The sequence below is a fragment of the Ostrea edulis genome, chromosome 4 (genome assembly GCF_947568905.1).
Source record: "Ostrea edulis chromosome 4, xbOstEdul1.1, whole genome shotgun sequence".
Lineage (NCBI taxonomy): Eukaryota > Metazoa > Mollusca > Bivalvia > Ostreida > Ostreidae > Ostrea > Ostrea edulis.
The window spans coordinates 36,952,442-36,964,688 of NC_079167.1; the positions used below are offsets into that span (position 1 = coordinate 36,952,442).

Here is a 12,247-nt window from a genome sequence, read left to right on the forward strand (position 1 = left end):
CCGGATCTTCACGGGAATCCAATGGCAAAAGAAACTACATGAACAAACAAACAAATCGTCCTAGTTGTAAAAGGTCGATACGGGAACATGGCGTTGATCCATCTCTTTAAATATCTTGTTTCAAGTGCTGTTGTTTTAAGTTGTGGTTCTTAAGTGGATCAAACAGTCCCATGCATGCCATTTTAGTCCATCTCATTTTGTTTCCCATTTCATCACATCCCCTCTTTATTCGGTAATTTATGCTGAATTTCTTATTCAATGTAAAACAATCAACCAATATGTATTATGACTAAATCAAATGTAAAATTATGCATTCTTTCCATTTATTCGAAGATTAGTAACATCATTCATGTAGACGTATTTACGTTTGCCAATGCACTCCCTTATATGACAGTACTAATGAAATTGACATTCAATTCCTTGTAACATGAAGTTGGTCACGTGACCAGTCATTTCTTGCGTATGAAAACAATCACCGCTTCAAAAGTCGGTTCCTGCACTTTCATCTGACTTCTTGCTTATGCAATGCAGTGGGGGATTCAGACCCCCCCCCCCCCTTTCGCCATAAATTCAAACAGTAGAAATAGTGCGAGTAAAATTCCAGGTTGACAACCAAAATGCCCCTCCCCCCTTCATAAACCCTGGATCCGCCACTGCAATGACATCATACAGTGTAACAGAAACAAACGCAGCAGGATATTTTTACAGAGTTTATTTTGTAAACAAACAAAAATTTCATCAATTTATAAAACAGAACCATAAAACATGCCGTTTTTTGTTGTTGTTTCATTTTAAGCAGTTTTAAATACCATCTAGAACTATGTCTCAACTGCAACATCTGAATGGTGAATTCATAAAAAGCAAAAAATGTAGACAGAGTTATAAGCCTATTTACTTTATAATGGTAAGTTAACCTGATGTTTCCTGGCAACTGCCATCACGGCTATGACTCGGCATGATCATAAGGAGGCTGGTTTCGAGGCTCGATAAATTATATTCACGTCAGGGTACCGATGCAGTGGGAGTCTTCATTAAAATCCTACAACGGAAATCTGTCAGTTAGTTTTTATTTTCTCTTGCACACACTGAAGGTAAATAAAAGAACCAATACGATCATTATTTCGATCATCTGCTAATAATCATGGAAGCTCGGTAAGAACACAAATCAAAATAGAAATTATAAATGTAAGAAATAAAATATCATTTTTGAGTGTTATTGGAATTTGATCACGTGACCAACTTCATGTCATATCCCAATAACACTAAAAAATGATATCTTATTTCTTAATAAAGCGAAACAAAAACCCCAAACTAACCAAGATGTTTCGTCCGATGTTCAAAGTTCTAATTCGTGGAAGGGGAGGGTGTGAGTGAAAGAGCCGTTTACTTTGAATGCCTTAATATCCCCACACTTAATTTTCCTCAATCGTTGGAGGTTGGGGGTGGGATGGGATTATTTAAAGTCGTCTACTATTAGACCGTGGCATGTGAACGTCATTCTACAAGTTTTCTGTCTTTTTTGTAATAGATATATACTAACTTAAAGGTTAATTTTGAGTGTAACGAGCGCCATTTCCTTCTATATTCCCATTTGTTATGTGAAAACATTTGATAACACCTGATGTTGCGTTGAGGACTGATAGGGAGAACTATCTTTAACCATGTGATAAGGAGTGCGAAACATGGCGTTGTACGGTCTTTCACTGCTGGTTACATCATGTATTGGTATGGAAAGCTATTTCATGATCATCTGTTTACTTGTTTCAGATTATAGATTGATGTTCCTTAGATTTAGCTAAGAAGTGTGACAGCTATCTTGTCTCAAATTCAAACTCATTTCTGACATATATAGAACCACTTTGAAAAGTCTAAAAGATTCTGGTGTCATATATATATATATATATTCGATACTCACATTCGACCACAATTTCTTTACAGATATTGGTCGAGGGAAAAATAATTAAGATAAACCGAGGTTTATAACTACTCTAATACTCATTAATTACAGTGACCTACAGCAGATTTACGCCATCAGTGGCAGAACCTATGAATTGCTCAAACAACTTCTTCGTGAATTGTTCGTTGTTGCAGCCAGAAATGTGTGAATATGACTGCATATCTAACGAATTGTGTCCGGGATTTTGTAACTGTCGTGAGTACCGATTGATTGATTGATTGTATCTTGCTTAACGTCTCACTCGAGAAATTTTCACTCATATGGAGACGTCCGATACTTCCTCATAAAAACAGAAGTCGGCCTAAATTGAATGCTAGTTTGCTTGCTCTCATCCAACAGATTTAAAGAATCCCCTACGCCTCCTCCGTTCAAAATTTTTCCATGTCTTTTTATTGAAAAGAGGTATAGCGCCCTTTCCCAGGATTTCGCCTACTACCATATTTAAATGGAAAGTACCTATTACTATTAATAGATTTATTACTTGACCCAATGGGTATTATTGAATGTAGGAAACCAACTTTATGAAATAAATATGAGGAACAGCTTCTACATGTTTACCATATAAAATATTTCCCTAATTTTGCACTAAAAATTCACCAGAAATACTTTTTATTAATAAACTATATACAAGATATTTCTCTTCTACTACTTCACAACCACCTTCTCTGCTTACATGCATATATGTCACTATAAACACATCAAATATTTTTCATAATCTTTATATTTTCAATTTGTTTGACATTTTTCTGAATCGTGTATCAAGATATTTTCTTGACTGTTTTCAAGATTTTTGTTTCATGAAAGGTGTAGATTACTACGTTAAATTCATATGTATAATATGGTAACCAGAGAGGTTGGAACAACAATGATTAGATCTACATGTATACGTTTATATCTGGTGTGTATATTTTGTGGAAATTACGATGATTAAAAATTAACTAGCTGAAGTGAAAAAAATGATCTGGAATTTTAGAGAATTGAACCGGAGACCCTTAACGCAAAAACCGTTCAGCATACACCACTAGGCTACGTACGTTATTGTGAAGAACTTTTGTCTTATGTGTATATATCGCCACTTTGCAGAGTCTTTTGGAAGATAGGATAACTAGATCAAATTATCAATTTTTAATATGAAGACCAAGTTAAACCAACAGATTTTAATACGACAGTATACTATGATATCAAAAAACCAAAACCCATTAAAGATTTCTCTGGTTTAAGTTAGTTCAAATACACAAACACGTATTTTTTCAATGCCAATTAAGTAATTCTCCATATATGATATCCCATGCAAAATAAGTAAATTTCATCGATCTTGTTTGCGATATTTATGACTGTTTTTGCCAGGAACAGTTATAATTGGTATTTGTTTATTGCTAGATTTACTAAATATCATGGGCTATAGAAACAATTTGGATGTTTGCAAATGCGCTATATTGTAGGCCATGTCTTATACTAATGCGCTATACCTCTTTGTACGTTTCTTCTTCGTCTTTTCCCGCTGTTTTGAGCCCATTTTAAATAATCATTAAATGTAATCTTTTTTAAAACAAATTAAAGTAAATATAAAAAAGAACGAACAGAATCTATTTTTTCTACCTACCTATCCTGTGGGGATCCGGATTAGAATAGGTCCTCAGTACCCCCTTGCTTGTTGTAAGAGGCGACTAAATGGAGTGGTCCTTCGGATGAGACCACAAAAACCGAGGCCCCGTGTCACAGCAGATGTGGCACGATAAAGATCCCTCCCTGCTCAAAGGCCATAAGCGACGAGCATAGACCTAAATTTACCGGCAGTGGTGACGTCTCCATATGAGTGAAATATTCTCGAGAGGGACGTAAAAACAATATTCAATCAATCAATCAATCTACCTACCTACTTTGGTTTTGAAATAGGATTGGGAGAAGGCATTCAAGGATTCTTTCTTTACCAACATAAAAAATGAATGAACAAATGAAATTTACACAAAATGACTCAATTTTATGAGATTTTTATTTGATTCCTTTGTCAACGGTACTACCCACACATCTCTTTTTCAGAAAGGACATGCTACCACTGTGAAGCCGTTGACAGGCCAGAAGACTGTCATAACACTACCACCTGTGGATCGAATCAGGTAAAAGGATGATAAACCACACTTGCCATATTCGTCCCTGCTCCCAAGAAAATTTCAGGTGGTATCTCACATTTCATATCACCAGGTAACTAATGAAGAATTCGTGAAAGATAATTCTTCTGTATTTAGCATGTTCATGTTCACGAATACTATTTCTAAATACCAAATATCATGGATAAATGCATGTACGTTTCAATCAATGGCATAGGCGGATCTAGACAATTTTCAAGGTGTAAGACTTCAATGGTATTTTTCCAGGCTAAAATTGGGGTTACAGCCCTCGAAGTGGCATATTGTTTTTAGGTAAAATTGTACAACATGGGGGATTTCCAATTCCTGTAACCCCCTTCAGGTCCACCAATCAGCAATGGGTTGATTTTTGTAGGTCTGCATTGTAACACAAACTTTCACCCAGTCACTTGTGGAGAAATTCAAATTAGGATGTGTTGACAAGCAAGTAAGTACTTTTTTTTACCTAATGAAAGGAATAACCTGCATGTTCAATTGTCCCATTAAAGTTAGAAAACTTAGTCAATCATAACTACATGACCAAAAATAAGTTTTAGGCCAATAGAATTATATATTCTTTGAAATTTTATATGAAATTGTTAACCATCCTAAGATACCATTCATATTTCTACAAAATGATTTCCCACTTCGTCGTTTTAAAATAAATATAAACACTACAACTTATCATGTTTTAATTAAAAACAATACCTCTCGTCAATCATTTTGTTCTCTCCCTTTTTCTCATTTTGCTTGGTAGGCATGTTTGTATATGACAGTATGAAACCCAAGAGGTGCATACCGTTTGGTTTCTCTCTGTAATGAAAGGTGAAGATAACGAACAGTGATCAATCTCATAACTCCTATAAGCAATACAAAATATATAGTTAGGTACACACGGACCCCTGAACACACCAGAGGTGGGATCAGGTGCCTAGTAGGAGTAAGCATACCCTGTCGACTGGTCACACTCTTGATCAGGTAAACGGAGTTATCCGCAGTCAAAATCAGTGTGCCAAGAACGGTCAAACAATCGGTATGAAACACGTCAGACAGCATTTGACCCAGTGATAGATGGTATTATATCTTGACAGATCTGCATGGATTTATACGGCAGTGTACAGTCCAAAAGGTCTATATCGTTTGACGGTGGGTGTTGTGATGAAAACTTCTGTAATCAACATGACCCGGACGTTAGCACTCCTAATCCAATCACAGGTGACCAACTCTTCCAGAAAATCTCTAAAATTGCATTTCTTGTTTCTAAAACTTTAAATCAGCATTTTGATTTGAAGAAAAGTATTTAGAGGACAACTCTGCGTCTCAGTTTTGTGTTTTAAAAACTAGTAACTCGCGCTAACTATGTCTATATGCAGAAAAGAGTGTTGTTATCTTTAAAAGTGCTACCTAACGCCCCAAAATAACTTTTTTGTTGAATAGAGAAAGTGACAACGCCCTTGCCATCACCTTTAGATCTCTGCCAAGATATTGATGCCGATTTCTGCTCTTTTTCCGGAAGAAAGGAGTGTTATGTGCCTTGTTTTGAAAAAATGTGCCCTGTCACGTGTGGAAAATGCGGTAGAATTATTTTGATGCAAATATTGAATTTACTTTTTCAAGTACACCTTTTTACATATTGATTCTGTATAAGAATAAGTTCCATTTATCATAAGATTTAGACATGTTTTGCCGTATTGTATCGTATTTCTCTGAAAGAATGTGATTTGTCTTTAAAAAAGTCATCACTAAAAGATTTCTGTGTATCAGTTAAAGATGAGAAATTCCTCCCTATTCATGATCATTTCATCTGTTGTAGTTCCACCGGGTTCGCGTGAGTATATATGTATTTTGTTCTCGTTGATAAGCTATTATTTCACCTTTTATTACATTACTAAACTCTTCGTATCATAGATATCATACCCCTACGCCAGATTATATACGTTTGTTAGTTGTTTTCCGTCCCTTTACGAGAATTTTTCACTGATATGGATACATCACCAGTTTTATGAGAAACGCCACATTTTTCGATCTACTGCGCATAAAAGCCGTAACAACGAGACTTCATTATATATGTATCAAGTCTGACCTTGACCTCGGATGTAAGATTGGTGTTAGAAGTCAGCGACTACTTTGTATATAGATGTTTAGTCTTGTGCCACATCGATTTTGTGAACTCTGAAACGGACCATAAGAAATTTGAATCGTGGGGAATTACGGTATGTTTTCTGCTGAATATGTGATGTGTTAAAACACTGAAGGCTTTTAAAAGGACTTTTATCTCAGTGGAAGAATATTAAGGCACAAAAAATTACTAAAAAATATGGAAATAAGTCTTAATTGACAAAGGTTTAGAATTTGCGTGATATTTTGATGCGATACATTCTTTGTACACTCAAGGTCTGAAGTCGCCTTTCGGTCCTGTAACACTACTTCCTGAACAGATTAACTGTTTTTCGAGTGAGAGCAAGGTAGCATTGCATTTCTTCAGCGGTCTGAACTTGGCTTTAACTGCACATCTAACAATTATAAATCCAACTTATACTCTTTCTTCACAATTGTGTTTCAGTTTTAAACACAGCTGATATCCGAGTCAATGAAATGGATGAATATGAATTACCGTACCGATACTGGATTCCAAAACTACACAAAAACCTTTACAAACAGATACATTGCAGGATGCAGTAAATGTTTTACAAAGCCTCTATCTTTACTCATAAAAATATTAGAATATTAACTGCTTTAAATGAGAAACTTCAGACGTATTTTGTCACAACAATATACAAGAAGTAAGGTAAATCAAATGTGGATTGTCGAAAATTCCAAAGAACTTAAATGTAAGTTGGAAATCAGATAACTTTCCCTAAGTCAACAGCATCAATATGTACGACTTTTCAACACATTACACGATCATTCCTCACGATAAATAAAGGCTAGGGTTTTGACATCATAAGCAACTATTTCTTTAATAAAAATGTAACACCGAAATATTCATATCTTGTGCTCAGTCATTCAAAAAATTTACTTTTTAAACATCACTTTGGTGATCAGGTTTCTTATTGGAATTCCCATGGGTACAAATTGTACTCCATTATTAGCTGACCTGTTTTTTGTGATTTGAACATACATGCATTTTATTGTACATGTATATGTGTTCAATACACAAAAGGATCGGAAACAAGTTCTCACAAATTACGAGTTCTTGTCCTGTTTTTGTATTCTTATAAGGCCGGATTTCCTCAAAAGGTTCTACACAAGATGAAAAATATCTTGCTGTGGCCTCCAACTCGACATTTAGATATTAGTATATGAACCACGTTTTATCTACATGTATTAACAATACTTATTTTCATTCATATGTCGATTCGATATATTCCAGTGAACTCGAAATAAAAGAGACCACATAGTCTTCTATATCTGCTCCATATTTGGATAGTTTATTAAACATAGATATCAACGGCAAACTAACAACTCAACTTTATTACAAACGAGATTACTCCAGCTTTTCCATCGTCAACTTCCCATATTTATGTAACAATATCCCATTATCACCTGCATTTGGCGTCTCAATTGATTCAATACGCGAGAGCTTATTTTGCATATGATCAATTCTGAAATCGAGGCAAACTTCTGACAAATAAGTTGATATCACAGGGGTTTCAACAGTCTCGTTCAAAGTCAGCATTTCACAAAATAATATGGTCGTCAGATTGATCTTATTTACAAATACAAGCTATCACTGGGTTGAATGCCGTCTGACGCGTTTCATACCAATTGTTTGGCCGTTCTTTACATAATGATTTTGACTACAGATTACTCTGTTTACCTGATCAATATATAAGGCTCATGTTTCCGGTCAACAGGGGATCTTACTCCTTCTAGCCACCTGATATCTTCTCTGGTATGACAGGTGTCCGTGTTTGCCCTTCTCTTCATTGTGTATCTTTTATAGGATTTATGACATTGATACTTGTTCGTTATTTTCACTTCTTCATACAAGTCAAAAGCTACAGAATACAATTGAAACTAATTTATTTAATGGTTGGTTTTAATCACCGAAGTTCGTTACCTGGTACTAGGAGTCACAATCCTTTCTTTATCATACATATCAAGGTTACCCTGACGTTCGGAGGATCTGTGATATTTTGTGTTAAAGTTTTAGCTCGAAAACCTTTTACGAAGCTAATTAACTTTACACAAGAATAATTTTAGCAGTTCATGTCGTGTTCAGTGTGCTCGGTACTCCTAATTAAGCTCACTTTTCTGTTTTCGTTATACACAGTTCCTCCCGGTCTTGACATGGATACTCTTTACGAGTAGGTTCTTTAGCACAATTTTTTGTTCTTTGGCACGAGTTTTACCTTCACTGGAAACGTGAATCAATTTTGACATCAGTTTATTGGAGACATTTTCATGGGATTGGTCACATATTTGTTCAATGTTAAGAATTTTGAAAGTAGTTCCGACAATGTAGCACATGCAACAAAGACTTCCAGAAAGATGTCAAGCTCAGTTTTTGGACATTTATTTTTATCTTTGGGTCAGTTGAAGCTGTTTACGAAGCTCTTCTTTGCAGGGCACTCTAAGTTACTAAGAATAAAGTGAACATTCTCCTCTGTAGCGGTCGATCGGGTCATCATAATTTAAGCGTCTTACCGGAGAATTTTATTTCTAATTTGGTGAATTCCTAAATGATTCGCTGATGTTGGTATTTTTGACTTCCTACATTGATTCTGCCATCCAGGTTTCCAATTCAAGTTTGACCACCATGAATTCCCTACAGTTCCACCTTTGTACCAGTACCATCGACACTCTGCGCAACAAAAAAATAACACAATCCGAAATCCATTTGTACTGAAAAAAGAATTTTACCACATATGGCTGTACTTAGATATCTGAATTCTTGGACCTTGAGCACAAAGGTTATAGGACACAAAAACAAAAACCGCGAAACCCAAAATTATTAGACAAGTGACTACAGAACATGCATGTAATACGTCACATCTCTACGCATCAATAATCAATATTTGAATGAATCTTGACTGACTACATTGTTCTTTCTGTCAAAGAGTGGCTTACCAATCTGTTGGTCTATTTAACGACCCGACACGCATATTCGACTCGTAATATGACCTGCGTAATGGTTCCTTTTCGTGACAACGCCGACGTTTATGACATTGATGCAGGGAAGTAGGAAGAACTTGAAAAAGGAAGATTAACTATTTTGGTTAAGTTTTGGCCCGGTCTAGATTCAAACTAATCTTGCAGAAGATCACTCTAACGATCACCGTGGCAACAAAGCCTACAAAATAACAGTAGTACATTGAAATAGATTTACCAATTATGAAAAAAAATATTCTGACTTTTTTTGCATACATAATTTTATGAAATGAGACTGTTTGCTATCAGCAGTGAGCTGGTCTAATTGTACACATTTATACATGAATCATCCTGGTCAATTTCATCACGGTGACTACGTGGTGGGCAATCATGATTTTGATTCAGAATTATGTGTGTTTTGTGCCAAAATCGCCATGAACATGATGAAACTCAGATGTCATTCTTGATTTGATCAAATTGAAGTAAAATCAGAATCACAACGGACCCCATAAACATGGCATTTTACTGTTATTTTTGGTATTTGGCATGCATAAATGTCTAATTTTTCATGCAGCGTTTTTTCTTCTCGCGCAGAATTGGACAAACCTTATATTAATGCCAAGAACTTTATCATTTTAGTTCACATTAAAATATATTTTTTTTATTTGTCGAAGACTCTGTTTGTCGAGCACTCTGCTTTCTTAAAGGAAAAATGTTCCTAAAAGTAAAATGGAGAAAAGGCGTCACACTTTAAGCTATGTATACCTGTATATTCTCCAAGTGACTATAAATAATCTAAATATTGGGAGACAAATATACATGTATGAAACTATTTCATATGATCTTTGTCATGAAATAGATATTTATACAGTCCTTTTGTTACAATTTTTGAATTTTGAGTTTTGCAGGGGCATAGAAAGGCTGTAATAATAAATAGTCCTTTCGCATTTGTATTCGGTCTCAGACGATTTATTTCACCTTTCGGAAAATCATTTCAATTGCAACGTCAAAAGCAAATCTGATCGAATCTATTCCTAAATCTTTTTTCCATAAAGAGGAAAAGATAAATAACAATGATTTATCTCATAAATCCTATAAAGACTGCAAAACTAAGAGTAGGTGCAAACACAGACCCCTGTACACACCAGAGGTGGGATCAGGTACTTAGGAGGAGTAAACACCCCCTGTTGATCATCACAACCACCATGGACTTTTTATATTGATTAAATAAACGGAGTAATCTGTAGTCAAAATCAGTGTGTAAAGAACGGCCTAATAGTTGGTTTGAAACACGTTAGACACATTCCACTTGATAACAGATTGTACATATATGTACTGATAAAATCATCATAACAACCATAGAAAATTACGAAATGTTGAATTTGAACGAGACTGTTACAACCTCCAGGGCATCGACTAATGTTAGTAGCCTGCCTAGGTTTAAAATGACCACATGCAGAACAAGCTCTCATTATCGAATCAGTTGAGAGACATAAACACTATATAAAAGTAATAATGGAATATGCTGCATAGATAATATATATACCGGATGTTAACAGTGATGAAGCTGATGTTTGTCATAAAACTGAGCCATTAGTTTGACGTTAACGTCTATGTTTAGTAAAACATCCGAATAGGAAGCAGATGTGGAAGATTCTGTGATGTCTCTAAGTTTGATTTCACTGGAATATATCGAATCGATATATGAATGATGGTGAATACTTTTAATGAATAAAACGTCGTAAATGTATCCACGTGTATCATGCGAGTTTCATCCCTATAAAACATTCAGTTATTAGCAATGGAGTCTGCCCTACATCAGACCCCGAAATATACGTCGATTGCAGCATGTGAAGAATAAATAGTTACTATATCTATAAGAGAGTGATACCTGCAGCCTGGTGTTTGCATCCAATGTTTTTGATATATGTAGTGGCATGCCGCAGTTGTCCTAATGATGTTGACGATATAGGAGATTGCAACAGCACCAAGATTTGTAAAGACTCCGAGGTAAGAACCAGCTGGATTTCCAGTGATTTTAAAATTCCATGCAGTAATTGTTTGTCACCAGCTTTATTGCCCACACTCCATTATCTAAAAATCGGGTATAAATGTTTTAAGAGTATGTCCGCTTGACGAATCTGAATAAATCTTAATTCATGATATCTATTTTTGTGGAAATTCGCAAGATTAATTATCTCGTATTTTCAAATATTGAACCAAATTTCTATCACATAATTCATTCTGGTCATGGACTGCATTTCTTTTCTCATTACATTAACTGTGTACATATACCTGAATATATCATTCAATAAAACGTGGTCACCGAAATAAACTTCAGCTGCTGTCTGATATCAATAATACTAATAGAATGAACAAATATGACGATAAGTGCTATGCAACGATACTCTGTGATTGAAGTCAAGATGACGAATCGGAAATGCTTGATGAATGAATGAGGAAAAATCACAGATTGAAAATACATGCCAGTTTTACTTAATATTGTTTTTCTATAACCAGAGTGAGGGTTTGGCTCCTATCCTGTTAAGTTAAGCACATGAACTAAACCCAACATCTTTTTATTTTTTCTTCAATAGGTGTGTATCGCAATTGAAACCAGAGACGTACACGCCCAGCGTAAGATCAAACTAGACTGTGTTAGTAAATCGGTGAGTATTTTTACACACTAAATTCTCCTCCAAATGTACTACAAGTGTCATCCGGTATATGGTCTGTTATATCAGTCTGAATAAAAATGCTATTTTTAGTATTTTAAAAAATGGAAATCATTTTGTAGACATGTGATCGTTACAATTTTACGGTCCGAGAAACTGCAGAGACCCCCACCATCAGCAATGTGGATGGTTATTGTTGTAATTCCAGTGACTGTAACTCAGTACAACTAATCACTCCAGGTAATGTTACACTCTGTCAACAAATAGCTAGGTAAGGTAATACATCATCCAGTCAACAGCTAGTTAATTCAGTATTGTCACATCCAGTCAACAGCTAGTTAATCTCGATATTGTCACATCCAGTCAACAGCTAGTTAATCTCGATATTGTCACAT

The 12,247-nt window shown here is 35.3% G+C and overlaps 1 protein-coding gene across 5 annotated transcripts in view; it reads left to right on the plus strand.

Annotated features, from left to right (window-relative positions):
- Nucleotides 1-12,247, plus strand: part of LOC125669920 (uncharacterized) — a 31,914-nt gene that overhangs the window by 12,770 nt on the left and 6,897 nt on the right. For 4 of the 5 annotated variants that reach the window (XM_056162530.1, XM_056162529.1, XM_056162534.1 and 1 more), the window contains 9 exons: nucleotides 2,009-2,152; nucleotides 3,998-4,074; nucleotides 4,460-4,531; nucleotides 5,175-5,298; nucleotides 5,521-5,658; nucleotides 5,897-5,911; nucleotides 11,111-11,187; nucleotides 11,775-11,846; nucleotides 11,975-12,092. In XM_056162530.1, coding sequence (XP_056018505.1) covers nucleotides 2,009-2,152; nucleotides 3,998-4,074; nucleotides 4,460-4,531; nucleotides 5,175-5,298; nucleotides 5,521-5,658; nucleotides 5,897-5,911; nucleotides 11,111-11,187; nucleotides 11,775-11,846; nucleotides 11,975-12,092 — 837 coding nt within the window. The remainder of the gene's footprint in view (nucleotides 1-2,008; nucleotides 2,153-3,997; nucleotides 4,075-4,459; nucleotides 4,532-5,174; nucleotides 5,299-5,520; nucleotides 5,659-5,896; nucleotides 5,912-11,110; nucleotides 11,188-11,774; nucleotides 11,847-11,974; nucleotides 12,093-12,247) is intronic. The other variant, XM_056162535.1, reaches the window with a different exon arrangement.